Genomic DNA, 15,183 nt, shown 5'->3' on the forward strand with positions numbered 1-15,183 from the left:
AATTCTGTACCCCTTAAATAATTACTCCCTATATACCTCTTCTCACCTCCTACTCTGCTTTCTGTCTCTATGAATTTGCCATGCTAGGGACCACATATAAGTAGAATCAGACAGTATTTGTCCTATTTCATTTAGCATAATGTCTTTAAGGTTCATCCATATTTTAGCATGTGTCAGCATTTCATTCCTTTTTATGGCTGAAAAATATTCCATTCTACGTATATACCTCATTTTGTTTACCCATTTATCTGTTATTGGGCACTTGGGTTGTTCCCTCATTTTGAATATTGTGAATAATGCCGCTATGAACACAGGTGTACTAATACTGGTTTGAATCCCTGCTTTCAATTCTTTTGGGTATATACCTAGGCGTGGAGTTGCTGGATCATATGGTAATCCTATGTTTAACATGTTGAGTAACTGCTAAATTATTTTCCCCAGCAGCTGCTCCATTTACATTCCCATCAGCAATGCACGAAGGTTTCAAACAAACAGACAAAAAAAAAACCCAAAACAAAACAATGCACAGGGTTCTGATTTCTCCACATCTTCACCAACACTTGTTATTTTCTGTGTGTTTTTTCCCCCAATCATAGCCATCCTAGTAGGTATGAAGTGGTATCTCTTTGGTGTTTTGGTGTGTTTTTTTTAAACTTTGCCTTTTTATTTTATTTTTTAAAAATTTATTTATATGGCCGTGCCATGCTGCATGCGGGATCTTAGTTCCCCTTCCAGGGATTGAACCGTGCCCCTTGCAGTGGAAGCTCTGAGCCTTAACCACTGGACTGCCAGGGAAGTCCCTCATTGGTGTTTTGATTTGTATTTCCCTAATGACCAATGATGTTGAGCATATTTTTTAATATTTATTGGCCATCTGTATATCTTCTTTAGAGAAATGTTTATTCAAGTCCTTTGCCTACTTTTGAATTGGGTTGTTTATCTTTTTGTTGTTCAGTTTTAAGAGTTAGTTTTTGTATATGGTGTTAGGAGTCCAATTCCATTCTTTTGCATGTGCATATCCAGTTTCTCCAGCACCATTTGTTGAAAAGACTGTCTTTTCCACATTGAATGGTCTTGCCATCCTTGTTGAAAATCAGTTGACCATATATGTGAGTGCTTATTTCTTGCTCTCTGTTCCATTCCATTGGTCTGTATGTCTGTCCTTATAGTACCACACTATATTAATTACTGTAGCTTTGTAGTAAGTTTCGAAATCAGGAATTGTGAGTCTTCCAACTTTGTTTTTTTTTTCAAAATTATCAGCTATTGAGGTCCTGAGTTGAGGTGTTTTTATTTTTTTAATTTATTTTAATTTTTTAAAATATAGTTGATTTACAATGTTGTATTAGTTTCAGTTATACAGCAAAGTGATTCAGTTATACATATTATATATTGATATATTCTTTTTCAGATTCTTTTCCATTATAGGTTATACAAAATATTGAGTGTAGTTCCCTGTGCTATACGGTAGATCCTTGTTGGTTATCTATTTTATATATAGTAATGTATATCTATCTGATAATCCCAAACTCCTAATTTATCCCTTCCCCCCCTTTTCCCCTTTGGTAACCATAAGTTTGTTTTCTATGTCTGCAGATCTATTTCTGTTTTGTAAATAAGTTCATTTGTATGTTTTTTTTTATATTCCACATATAAGCGATATCATATGATATTTGTCTTTCTCTGTCTGGCTTACTTCACTTAGTATGATAATCTCTAGGTCCACCCATGTTGCTGCAAATGGCATTATTTCATTCTTTTTTATGGCTGAATAGTATTGCATTATATATATGTATCATACCTTCTTTATCCATTCATCTGTCGATGGACATTTAGGTTGCTTCCACATCCTGACTGTTGTAAACAGTGCTGCTATGAACATTGGGGTGCGTGTTCTTTTTGAATTACGGTTTTCTCTGAATATATGCCCAGAAGTGGGATTGCTGGGTCATATGGTAGTTCTGTTTTTAGTTTTTTAAGGAATCTCCATACTGTTCTCCATAGTGGCTGCACCAATTTACATTCCCACCAACAGTGTAGGAGAGTTCCTTTTTCTCCACACTAGAGATGTTTTTATAGGTGAGGAAACTGAGGTTTGAGCCTTCCTGAGGTTGCCAATCTGGACTGGCCACCAGTCTATGACAAACCCCCTATAACTCTCCCAAACCTGGACATACTTGGAGAGACACCATCCTTAGAGAGAATCCCCTGGGGATGGTGGGCTCCTCCTTACAGTTGCCCTACCTCTGGCCCCCTGAGAAGGCCCATGACTTCTGAGCTTACTTGAGGCCCCACCAGCTCTCACTCTTCAAGGAGGATTGTCCCACAGGCTGGGGTCACCGACTTCTTCAGTGGATCATGAGACGGCCCTGAGGGAATTGATGTCCACCCTGGCCTGGGCCTGCCTAGACCCGAGGGGTGTTTGAAAACCAGGACTTCTACCCCCAACTGCCCAGATGGCAGTCACTGAAGCAGAAGGGGTCCTCTTCTTTGTCACCTCTTGAATGTTTTCCCTTCATTTGGACCAGCTCTGAGCCCACTCTCCCAGGCCTGGGGCCCCCAGACTGCAGGTGGTAGGAAGGTCCAGGAGGTCAGCTGGGGTCAGTCCACGCAAGCAGGGTTGAGGTGGTAGGCAGGGGATCAACACAGAAGTCTGGATCAGTGTCTCTGGAGCTGTCGTGAATACTAACAGCTTGGGCTGTGGGGGTCTGCACAGCGTAGAGCAGCACCATAGTAGGTGCTGTGTTGGTGTCTGCAGTTGTTCTCAGTCTGACCCAGAAGAGGATGGAAATTGACACTGGAACCAAAGGAACAGTGTGGCTAATTCCAGGGCCAGGGGAAGACCAGCAGCTGAGACCAGGTCTTGGGTCAGGGCGGGAGCTGCCATGAGGCTGCTGGAATTTTATTTTAGTCCTCAGATCACCCCCAACCTTAGAGGGACTGCAGATTCATTGGGGGGAGGAGTTTGCATTCCAGGGTCCAAAGGTCTTGGTTTGAGTCCTACCAACGTACGGGTGCAAGTGAGGGGCTGAGTGGGAAAGGTAAGCAGTGAATGGTTCCAGAGAGCACAGGCTTCCCTCAGGCAGCCCCAGCGCCCCAGAACCCTGGAGGTGGCAGCTTGCTCCACTTAGAGATGTATTTTCCCACAGTGCTGCGCTATGCCGGATGCACACTGGCTGTGTTGGGCAGGGTGAAGCAATTTCCCAGTCTCCAACACAGGACCCTTGCTTGGAAGGCACCGTCTTTGTCTCTCACACTGCCTTTAGAACCCGATGTACTGCTTGGATTCCACTGCATTCACGGTGTGGCCCTGGTGAGTCCCTCCACTCTCTCAGCCTCTGGCTCCTTGTCTGTATTAAATCCATTACTGTGGTTAAAAGATAGACATGGTGAAATGAATGTTAATGGCCTAGGGCAAGAAGCCCCGCATATAGACCCTCGGCAGGTACAGGAGCCCAGGAAGACCCTGGGCTTGGAAGGCGTTGGAGCCAGAGCCCAGGGTCAGCTCTGAGGCCCAGAACCTACCAAGGCCGGCAGAGGAGGCTGAGGGACCTAATCCAGGGGCTGTGGGTGTCTGTTCCTGCCTTTGGGGAAAGGTGTGAGGAGTGGGGGTCTCCTGCACCCCAGGGGCCCATCTCTGTCTCTTGAGCAAGTCTCAAGCCCAGAGGAGGCTGTCAGTCCTCACCCTGAAGCAATTCACAGCTACCAAGCAAGACACCCCACGTCAGCCCAGTGAGGGCTTGGAGTCCAGTGTGCGTTCCACTATATGGGTGAAAAAATGAAGGCTGAGAGATCGGAAGCAAGCAGTCGATTGGATTCCAACCAGCTAGGATTCAAACCCAGCTCTCCTTTTTTATTTCCTTTCTTGGTTTACTTTTACTTGATATGTACTAATCACCAATGGCCACCATTTTCCAGGAGCTCCTTAAGTTTCAGGGTGCCCTTTGCTGGGCTCCTACATATATTATATCATTTAGTCCTCAGAGTCCCAGGGAAAGTGGACAGTGTGTTCACACTCATTTTACAGAGGAGGGAATCTGTGCACAGGAGCTTAAGTAACTTGCTCAACTTGTGTGCGTGGGACTGGCCAGGACGAGGACGCAGTGCCTGGGGTCTTCCCACACCCCCTACCTGAACTTTCTCTTGTCGAGGTGTTCCCTGTGGGCCATCCTCTGGCAGGTGTAGGAGGTGTGGGAGGGGTGATAATTGCAGAAGGAGACGTGCAGAGACAGCGCCTGGGCCACAGACGCCGGTCCCCAGTCCCTGGCCGGTCACTTACAAGCTGGAGGCCATGCAGCAAGGAGCCCTGTGCAGCCGGCCATGTGCAGGGGATGGTCAGTGCCTGCCCTTGCTGACAGGTCAGAGTCTCCTCCGGGGCTCAGCGTCGGGTGGCTCATTTCCCTTCTGCCCTCCAACCATGTTCCCTACCTTGCCCTCAGCCCTGGCCACTGCTGGATACTACAAGCCCCCCGCCTAATCAACTTGAGTGGGGGGCACTACAGAGGAGCTGTGTGACCTGGGCAAGTCACTCACCTTGCTGAGCCTCCGTTGCTCATCTGTGACATGGGGCAGTAAGGGCACAGTCCTGACATTGCAGGCTTCTCTGGGAATTAGAGGCGTGGAGAACACTGGCCTCTACCCATCCACATCCCATCCATCCTGTTCCCTTCCCCTGAATTTGGAACCTGGCCCTGGATCCTCGTTACCTCCAGGGAGGGTCCCACCACTTGGTCTGCCTGACTCAGGGCTCCACCTCAGCCGGCCTCAGGCTACCTCTTCAGACACCTGCTCCAGCCCCTCAGACCCCTCACTGCTGCTTTCTGCTGGGCTTGTAGCCACTCACAGCTCTGAGCATCAAGCTTCCGGTCTCCTAAACCCGAGGGGCTCATTCCCACCTCCAGGCCTCCGCCCCAGCTCATGTTCACTCCCTGCCCCACCTCTTGTGCTAACTACTACACGTTTTGGTTTCATAAAGCAGGAGGGAGAAGTGGGGGATCGAGCTGGGCTTTTAAGAGCAGAGGGGAAGTGAGAAGTACATCACAGAATGGGGGAGGGCAGTGCAGTAGAGGAGGCCCTTCCTGCTTGACACTGGAAGAGGCCTATTTAAAAGAACAAAGTCGGAAGCCACACACGCCCACACAATTGCTGTTTGAGCCTGGACAAGTTACATAACCTCTCTCATCCTCGCATTCTCCCCGGGTCGGTATGACTGAGATAAGAGGCCCCAGGTGTGCACAGTTGGTCCCCTTCTGTTGCTTGTGTTGTTCCCCTGGCCCCCACACCCGGCTCCGTGGGATTCCTGAGAGCTCCTGAACATTCTCAGGGCTCCAACGGGGCCCCCTGAAGGCCGCAGGTAACCATCAGCACCCTGCCTCCAGATTCCCCAAGGTCAAGGGCCTGGATGTCTCAGGGGCCCATCCAGCAGGGCTGCTTGAGTAAAGGGCTGTCTAAGGCCCAGGGGAGGCCTCAGACTGGGGCTCAGTGGAGAGCTAGAGCCCTCTGGAAACTCATTTCTAATCCCAAGCCCCTGTCAGCCCAGCTGAACCCAGAATAGCTCATCTAACCACACTCAATGTGCTTTTGTTCCTTAAAAGGAAGCTTTCTTGGCTCTCTCCCTTTGCCACCTAGCCTGGGCCATCTTAGTAAAGCTGTAAATCACCCCCCCATTTGTCTGCTTATGAATGGACCCCTCCAGTCTTTGAGTCAGGGGACACCTAGACCCAGAACACCTAGTTCAGCACGTCACCTGAGGCTCGAGTCCTCTCTGCGGAATCCCTAACCTGATTATAGACCCTGGCGATGGGGCGTTCTCCATCCATCAGAGCGGCTCACCTGTGTTGCACATTTGGGGCCACTTGGGCTCTTGGAGTTGGCCTCTCTGGGGGCACCAACCACAGACACGCCCTCTGCTCCTGATGGCCCCACAAAGCTCTGCAAATGCCCACATTCCCCAATGGCTCCTCAAGGGCTGAGACTAGGGAACTTCTCTTTACCCAACCCTCCTCCTGGGGTACTCTGGGTAAGCAACCGGCTTGCTCACTTAAGTCTCTGATCCATCCATCCATCCATCCATCCATCCAACCAAGCCATACGTGGGTGTCCGGTCCTTTGCTTTTCCTCAGTTTAGCAGCCAATAATGGTGGACATGCAGGGTACTAGCTGCGAGGCAGTGGAAAGAGCCCAGCTGCTATTCATTGGCTTATCCTCTCTGAGCCTCAGTTTCCTTATCTGTACAACAGGGATAATAATACATTGTACAAAGTAGAGGGGACAAGTCTGTCTGGCTTATTTAAAGGTGCTGGATAACGAGTCATTGAATCGCAAACAAATGGTCTGGTGTTCTCCATGGGGCAGCTCAGGAGCTGTCATAAACCCACGTCAGCTCGAGGGCCTCCATTAGACGCTTCCTCAGCCTTTGTCCAGTGTATTTGCTGAGTGTTGCTGTGCAGACCTGGGCACCAGGACCCAGTAGGCAAACAGACCCACGTTCTGCCTCCAGGGGGCTGCCTTCTCCAGAGTTCAGTGCTTACTACCTCAGGTGTGCTGACAATCCCAGTGGTTTGGTTTCTCAGCCCACAGCAGACAAGCAACAGTGGACTAGTTGTTCATAAACCAGCCATGGTAGGCACCTTGGCCGCAGAGAACTGTTAAACTGCGGTAAAAGGAGAGGGCAAAGCAGCCTGGGCACCATGAGGCCTGTAACCGTGTTCAGAATCGCAGTCCTTGGCTTCTGGGGCTTCCTGAGATGAAGGGAGTAAGTCCAGTCTCCCTGTTCTGTCTCCTTTTCACTAGTAAAAGGTGATTTTTTTTAAAAAAGAAAGAAAGAAAAATGTTAGAAAAAATATATAGGGCTACCCTGGTGGTCCAGTGGTTAAGATTCCACGCTTCCACTGCAGGGGGTGCGGGTTCAATTGGGGAAGTTCTGCATGCTGTGCAGAGCAGTCCAAAAAAAAAAAAATAGAGAGAGAGAGAGAGAGGAGAGAGAGAGAGAGAGAGAGCGCCTAGCAACCCAAGAGCACATCAGTTATTAGAAAGGTTTTTGACAAGCATGGCTAGCATTTTACAGAAGGTTTCTGAACTTGGTTAGGGTGCAAGCAGGAAACTTAATATTTTTCCTTCCACCTTCCAAAGCCACTGGTAGCGCTCCCTTCCTCTACCCTGGGCACGTGTTAGAGCGTTTCTAGTCCTTTTCAGGTCTAACTCCCTCCAGTTCCACCACATATCTAAATCTCGCTCTTGTTCACTTGAAAGTTTCCCAGTCTCCCCACTTGGCCTGTGATTGGAAGCCGATGCCGGGGGACAGAGAACGGGTCCGTCTCTGCACTCGCCGTGTTCTGCCACCTCCACTGCCTGCTGCTTCTGTGTCTCCACAGATGGCGTGGGGCGCGGGCTTGGGAGCTCTAAAGGGATACTTCACCCCTTATTTCCCTGGTGCTGCTGTAGCTGGTGCGGCGGGTAGCAAACGCACACAGGTCAGCTCTTCCTCCCTGGCTGCCTCGGCGGGCTCTGTCCCCTGCAGCTGTCCACGTCTGACCCCTCCCAGCTGCTCCCCACCGTCCACTCCACGCAGCTTCTTTCGGGGACTCTTCCCTCGCTTACTACCGGCAGCTCTTCCCAGCCACCTTCCGGGCCTCCTCTTGGTTCCCAGGAAACACATGGTGCCAGTTCCCAACTGCTCCCTCCCCAGGCCTCACTCCCCTCAGGCAGCTCCAGCCCACCCCGGACTTCAGACTTCTCTAGGTAAGATGCAGCCATGGTTGCCATGGCTTCCAAAAGCCAGCAGACAGACAGCAGCCTCCCTGCTGGAAGGGCAATTAAAGGTCACTTCCTGTCCCTAAACCTGTTTCACAGTCAGGAGGCCCCCAGAGAGGGCAAGGGACTTTACTAAGACTACCCAGCTTCTTCCTGGCAGATCAGACCTGGTACCAAAACCCAGGCCTCTCCCTCTAAGGTTAGAGGTTTAGCTGTCCTCTGAGGGACTTTATATTCTGGAATTCCACGTAAGGGAACATTTGAAAAGGCTTCTGCAGCCTTTTAAATGGACCCTCTGGTGGGGGAGGGTGTATGGTAGGGAGATAACTTGTTTTTTCCAGCCTGGCACATTTGGGTTCTGTCTGGTGGGGGTGGTGGGGGGGGGTGAGAGGCAGGCAGGGACAGGGTAGGGCATATGGGGAGCTACCACTTGCTGAACAGCCACTGAGCCTGGGGCTTTGCAGAGAGGTGAGGGAATGAGCCAAGATCTGGTCTGGGGGAGCTGGGTTCAAATCCCTTCTGTGCCCTTCAGGGCCCCTGAGCAGATTAGGTAACCTTTCTGGGTTCCATTTTTCTCATCTGTAAAATGGGGGTAATCCCGGCTCAGGGCAACCTCTGACCTTGCTTTTACTATTCTCACCTGTGTACATTATTTCACTGGCTTCTCAGATCAAACCTAGGTGGTGGGAACAATTAGGCTTCTCTTTACAGGGAGGGAAGTAGAGGCTGAGAATGACCAGGACCACAGGGTGGGGTGTGAACCTGTATCTGGTCTGCTGAACTCTGTCCAATCTCTCAGGCCAGGCCCGGGCCCCCTCTCTGACTAGGCGGCCAATCTGCCCTGATAGAGCTGTGCCCTAGAGGGTGGGCTGTCAGGGCCAGGAGAGGTTGGCCTCTGCCCTCACTTCCTCCATGAGTAAACCAGGTCCCGAGAAGGGAAGTGGCTTGCTTGGCACCCTGGTCTCTGCGGCCTAGCCCATGCAGCCACCAAGAATTGTATGGGTATAAAAAGGAGGAAGTGGCAGTGTGTACAAAGGCTAGCTCTCTACCCACCCAGTGGGGGCATGGCAGGGCTGGGGTCAGCTGGCGGGCCTGGACAGTGGCTCACAGCCAGAGCCACCCAGAGAAGGGAGCAGGTGGGCTGTCCCTGAGCACAACCCGGCACCCAGGCCTCCCACATGCTGCCTTCAGGCTGAGGTAGGACCATGCTTCCTCCTGCCAGAGTTGTCCTGAGCACCTCCTCCTGCAGCCCCGATCTGACCCCTCTATGGGGAAAAGGAGGTCCAGAATGGCCACACAGTGAGGGTGGCAAGGCCTGGGGTCCCACATCTGGCTTGAGGGAGGTCTCCCAAAAGAGGGGACCGCACCTGCCTGCCACCTGGCACCCTCCCCTGGGGCGGATTGCCCTAGTGCCACATGGTGAGGGCGGGGCCTCCGGCTGCTTGCCGGCTCTCAGCAGCTCATCTGCAGAGCCAGCATGGCCCTTCTCCAGGGCAGCGTTCCTCTGACCCAGCCTGGCACAGAGCTGGCCTCTGTGAATCCATGGTAACTGAATGACAGACCGAAACACAGCTTTGGTTTGAAGCAGAGAGAATTTGGGAAATCATTTTCAAAAGTTTTTTTTTTTTTAATCTTTTTTTTTTTTTTTTTTTGCGGTACGCGGGCCTCTCACTGTTGTGGCCTCTCCCGCTGTGGAGCACAGGCTCCGGACGCGCAGGCTCAGCAGCCATGGTTCACAGGCCCAGCCGCTCCGCGGCATGTGGGATCTTCCCGTACCGGGGCACGAACCCGTGTCCCCTGCATCGGCAGGCGGGATTCTCAACCACTGCGCCACCAGGGAAGCCCCTTTAATCATTTTTTGATGTTTCAAAATGTAAAAGAGCTGCTGGACTGTCTGTTGAATGACTGATGTCGGTATGTGAGTTTGGGGACAAGCTGACCTGGGTTCACATCCCAGATTCTGATCTTTACCAGCTGAGGGACTTGGGCAGTCACTTCCCCTCTTTTCCTCCTTATCACCGTCCTTACCTCCCTGGGTGTGTGGTGTTTTCAATAAGAAAACAGCTGTGATATTCTTGATATGGTATGTGGTAAGTGGACTCAATAAATAGCAATTTCACAGAGGGCAAGGCCACAGGCAGGTCTCAGGTGACAGAGGCTGCAGGTAGACAGAAGGAGATGGGAGGCCCTGCCTTCTAGTAGCTTCTGCACTGTGGAAATGGCAGCCTGAGCCTGTCAGCAAGGCCCTGAAAGGGAGCCCTGGACGCCTAGAGGATGGAGCTGGGTAGGTGCAGGGAGGAAAGGCCAGGATGGGCCCCCTGGAGGAGGTGACTCTGGTGCTGGGCCTTAGACAGTAAGCCTGCAGGACTGATTGATTAACTGATTGAATGATTGGTTAGTTCATTTCCTCAGCAGCTTCCTGAGCCCAGCTGTGCCCAGCTCTGAACCATGAGTCAGAAGCCCTGGAGGAAGAGGCAGTGGTGGGGTGGAGGAGGGGTACAGGCTGGCAGGGAACAGGCCCCAGGGACTCAGGCACTTCCTTGGAACAATCTAGTCACTTGTGACGGTGGCTCACTTGGCCAAAGCCCCTGCTGGCACCAGCGCGCTCTGAGCAGGGGCTGGACCAGACTCTCAAGCCTGGAGTGCTTTGGGGACTTGAGCTCCTGAGGACCCAGTCTGCAGGACCCCTCTGCCTGCCACCTCCTCCAGAATGGCCAATGTAGGTTTGTTTTTGCTTCTCTTTCCACTCTGGGGGTCTCAGGAAGGACAGTGGGGTTTCCCTGGGGAGTGGGAGCTGGGCATGGGGCTGGGAGGGAAGAGCAGAGTGTCCGCTGCAGGGCTGGGCTTGGTCCGCGTCTCCCTGCTCAGGCCCCCCTCCCAGAGGCATCGGGGAGTAACAGCAGGTGCCCTGCAAGTCCAAATCCTTGTCCTGCCTCCGCCAGTAGGACCTCAGGCAGGTCCTTCCCTTCTCTGGGCCTCAGTTTCCCCAAGGACTGAGGGGCACTGGACAGGATGCTTCCCAGTTCTGGTGGTCTATGGAATTTGGCCCTGAATACTGGTGTCCAGCTCAGAGTGACCCTCTTGGGGGGGAGGGCAGATCCATTTTCCTCGCTGGCTGCCACAGGCTTTAGTCCTGGGGGTCCGGAGGGAGGACAGAGGCTGAGGGGCAGGAAGCCGTGGTCTGCTGCCTGCTTGCCTTAGTGGCAAGTGGCCCATGAAAGCTACAGAAATGGAAGCCTGGTGCACACTAGCCTGGACATTGTGGTGGACAGGCCTGCAGGAGTTGGGGGGTTGACTCCCTCCTGCTGGGGTTCCGAGTAGTCAGCCAAGGCCCAGGCCCGCTGCTTGTCACCCAGTGGGCAGCTGAACCTGGATCTCAGGAATTTCTAGTGCTGCTTAAGGAGGAGGGTGTGAGCTTGGGGTCCTAACCCTCCTACAGGCCTGCAGATTCCATTATTCTGAGTTTGCTGAAGGTGGGCTGAGCCTGGCACGGGGCCATCTGGAGCAGTCTGTGGCATCTCTGCCCTTCTCTACCACATCTGATTCTCCTTAGACTTTGAAGAAAAACACCCTCTCCTCAAGTACTACCTCCCGCCCCCAGCTTCCTACACCAGCAGCTCAGAACCCACTCCAGGGGTGAGAGTCAGATCAACAGCAGGACGGGTGGCAGAGAGGCAGCTGTGTCCTGTGAATTCTCCAAGATGGCCCTCTCCCCGCCATCCTGGCTAAGAGGCGGACCTAGGGGGTGCTGGGTGTCCTGGGCTGCTAGGTGTGTCCTAAGTGTGTGCTAGGATGTGCCCTAGCCCTGACCCTCAAGGCCCACCTCAGCAGATGGGTGCAGGAGCCCGGCGTGGCATCCGGTACACAGTGGATGATCAGGGAACAGCAGTTGCTCTTGTCTCTGCAGAGGCTGTAGAGTGCAGGGGGTGAAGGGCACGGACCCGAATAAGACAGCCTGGGTTCAATGCCACACCTGCTGCTTTCAATCTGTGTCACCCTGGGTACACTTCACCCATCTGTGCCTCAGTTTTCTCACTTGGACCCCTGAGATAAGAGGTAATTGAGAAGGTGACAGGAGTGAGCAGTGTGGGGCACCCCATAAAGGCTGTCATCACGGAGCCTTGGTGGGGACCCTTCCCATGGCTGTCTTAGATTAGAGTTGCTGTGTCCTGACTATGAGCTCTGATCCACAAGGGGCTCACCTACACCTGGTACCTCCACAGATGGGGGACCTACTGTGTGCCTGTGTGAAGCTGTTACCGACCAGCGTTCTTGGCTTCCTTAATAAATAGAAATTGATCAGAGGCCAGACAAGAAATTCAGGCAAGGTTTTATTGGGGCCTCTGCCGCAGCACCGGGGAGCGAGAACAAACAACACGTTCCCTTATTTGCCCGCTCGCTCAAGGGGGGAGAACTTGTTCTTTATACTGGGTGAGGGTAGGGGTGTGTCCAGGGGTCGGGCTGGAGGGGTAGCTTAGGTGGTTTGCTCACCCCTTAGCCGGTATCGTGTGCAAGGAGCTTTTGCTCCCCCGGCTCTTCAGAAGTGGCAGTTGAGGTTTTTTTGGTCTTTTGTATCTTTTGGTCCAGAATTTGCCCCAAATGCACATGCACGCCATTATTTTTAGTCCCACATAATTTCTTTGTATTTTGTAGCTTGAAGAGAGGTGTGTCCAGGTGCCAGCACTGCAGCACTGCAGCAAAGGGGCCCAGGTCCCAGCCTGTCTCAAAGCCAGGTCTTGAGTCCCAAGAGCTCGTTCTTGGATAGGGCAGAGGGGGGCAGACGGGGAGGCCAGGCTGGAGAAGGTCAGCAGGGTCCTCACCAGGCTGCAGTCTGCATTCCCCTGACCCACGCAGCCCAGCTGCGGCCCTCACACGTCCCTCTGTCCTGTGTTCCAGTGCAGGGACTTCACGGCCCACACGGGCTACGAGGTGCTGCTGCAGCGGCTGCTGGATGGCAGGAAGACCTGCAAGGACGTGGAGGAGCTGCTGAGGCAGAGGTGAGCCCCTCCCCCCAGCCCCTGGGAAGTGGCCGAGCCCCCATCCTGGCTGCGCCCCCCCATCCTCCCCCCCCATCCCCCCCCCCCCCCCCCCCCCCCCCCCCCCCCCGCTGTAAGAAGTCAGGAGCGCGACTCTCCTGTTTGTCCCGACCTGGGCCTCCCCCAAGTGGGCAAATAATCTAATGTTCCTCCAGATGTCCTTGAATTTAGCCAACACTTATTTAGACGAAGGGCTGGAGGCTTATCCTTCTCAAGGAGGAGCCCGCCGGCCAGCTGACCCCCAGAGGCTGAGCGGGTGGACCGTCAGGTCCTCCTGCCACCGCCGGCGGAGTCTGAGCCGCAGGCAGCGGAAGTGGAGGAGACGCAGCGTCCATGGGTTGTCATTGCAGGGCCCAGGCAGAGGAACGGTATGGGAAGGACCTGGTGCAGATCGCCCGGAAGGCAGGCGGCCAGACAGAGATCAAGTAAGAGGGCCCCTCCTGCTTCGCCAGGCACTTTCCACAGGGTTTAGGGCCTCCCCGTGTGGGGTGGACTGGGGAGGGCCGGCGAGGGTCTGGATGGCTCCCAGGGCAGGGTGCCTGGAGGGCATCTCTCTTGGGAGTCAGGCATTCTGGGTGAGGTCAGGTTCTGTGTGTGGGAAGAAAGCCAGCAGTCTGAGCACCAAGGAGGCCCTGGGCAGGGGGTGAGGTCATCTGTCCTCAGGTGCCTGCAGCACAGCCTGCACCCTCTGGGCGGCCTCCATCTAAGTCCTGAGAGCCCTGAGGGGAGGTGACAGGACCCCACTGGCTGCCCGAGACCCCGCAGCATCGGCTCAGGCTTCCAGGAGGGACTGTGTGGCCACAGGTGGGGGTGCCAGTTCCTCACCCGTTAGCCCTGGGACCTTGGTGGGGGGGTCACTGACACTCTGTGCCTCCATTTCCTCATCGGTGAGCAGATGACAGTACAACCTTCCTCAGAGGAATATGTGAGTCCAGGGCTGGCTCAGGCCTGGCTGGGAGGGGAGGTAGCAAGGGCACTTACTGCTGTGAAGCCGCTGGGCCTCTCTGGCCCTGGGGCCTGGGCCTCTGTGTGCGAACTGTCAGGCGGGGACGCAGATGGAGACAGAGTGACGATTTGAGGGCAGCTAAGGAGAACTTTCTAACAGTGGAGTGGAGGGGCTGCCTCGGGACGTGTGGACTCTCCGCGCTGCATGAGGACCGAGCCAGGCTGAGGGGCAGACAGGACCCTGGACTCCAAGTCCTGGTAGGGCTCTGATGAGTCCTTCTCCTCCTACCCCAGAGCCGCAAGACCTCACTCAGCCTGCAGCTGCCATAGCAACCCCTGCCCCCTGCCCCTGCTCCCACAGGGGTCAGGCCTGTGAGCGTCTGACGCTGCCCAAGGAAAGTGGCCCTGGACCCCATCAGCTGCAAAGCCCAGAACCGGGTCCCCTTGTTTGAGTGTCTGAATAAACAACATGCTCTAAGTCTCCTAAAGACATAGGCAACCCTGGCTGGTCCCTGCTTCCAACCTGGAGTCTGGGAAAACTTAGGGAGGGCTAGAGGAAGGTTGAAGAGTGGTGTGAGCCAGGGGAGTTGAATGCTCAAGGCCCAAGGGTCCTGCGCGGGACCACAGAGTGTGAACGGCAGCTTCAGGAGTACGAATGGACCATAGAGTGTGAACGGCAGCTTCAGGAGTATGAACGCAGGAGCCCCAGTCCCCACTTGACCTTTGTGAGCTGTGTGACTGGGAGCAAGTCACTTAACCTCTCTGAATTGGGTTCTCATCTGTCCACTCTGGTGGGCTGTTGAGCAGATAAAGATGGCAGGGCCGAGGTTGAATACCAGTGCAGAGGAGGGCTCAGGACATGGTGAGGAACGAATGGAAGTCTGTGGGGACCTTCTTTGTCTTCCAGGCAGGGGGTGGAATCAAGGGACCATGACCCAGGGGGAGTCCCTGCCCACCTCCTGCCCTCCCAGGCCTGCTGGAAAAGGAGAACTTTCCCAACAAGAGAGGAGACCTCCTGGGGGAAGTGTTCCAGGCAGGGTCACGGTGGGAGGTCAGGCTGGAGATGGACTGCGTGAAGCACACTCAGGGGGCTGTGAGTCACGGGGGACTTAAAATAAGGAAGGAGAAGCCACCAATGAAGAGAATAAAGTGGGAATGGAGCCAGGTGAGCAGTGGGAAGGGTGGAGAGGTGCACAGAAGTGGCCAGGGCGAGGCTGTGGGCAGCACTGATTCCCTGCATGGTTATAGGAGGCCGAGTGGGTCAAGGTCTGCCCTGCCCTATATGCTGTGTGACCCTGGGATGGTCACTCCCCCTCTCTGAGCCCTGGGTCCTCAGCTGTGAAAGGGGACAATCACTCCCAAGAGTTGCTCTGGACAGTCACAATGTCAAGCAGAGAGTGCCAAGCCACAGCGATGCTCAATAAACAGCAGGGGTCTTTACGATCTCATG

General features: G+C 53.8%; 1 protein-coding gene across 3 annotated transcripts in view; it reads left to right on the forward strand.

The window, feature by feature from the left end:
* PSTPIP1 (proline-serine-threonine phosphatase interacting protein 1) overlaps positions 1-15,183 on the forward strand; it is a 41,185-nt gene that overhangs the window by 8,132 nt on the left and 17,870 nt on the right. For all 3 annotated transcript variants that reach the window (XM_004276345.4, XM_049706613.1, XM_049706612.1), the window contains exons 2-3: positions 12,649-12,749; positions 13,139-13,213. In XM_004276345.4, the coding sequence (XP_004276393.1) occupies positions 12,649-12,749; positions 13,139-13,213 (176 nt within the window). The remainder of the gene's footprint in view (positions 1-12,648; positions 12,750-13,138; positions 13,214-15,183) is intronic.

The sequence above is a fragment of the Orcinus orca genome, chromosome 2 (assembly GCF_937001465.1).
Source record: "Orcinus orca chromosome 2, mOrcOrc1.1, whole genome shotgun sequence".
In the NCBI taxonomy this organism is placed as follows: Eukaryota; Metazoa; Chordata; class Mammalia; order Artiodactyla; family Delphinidae; genus Orcinus; species Orcinus orca.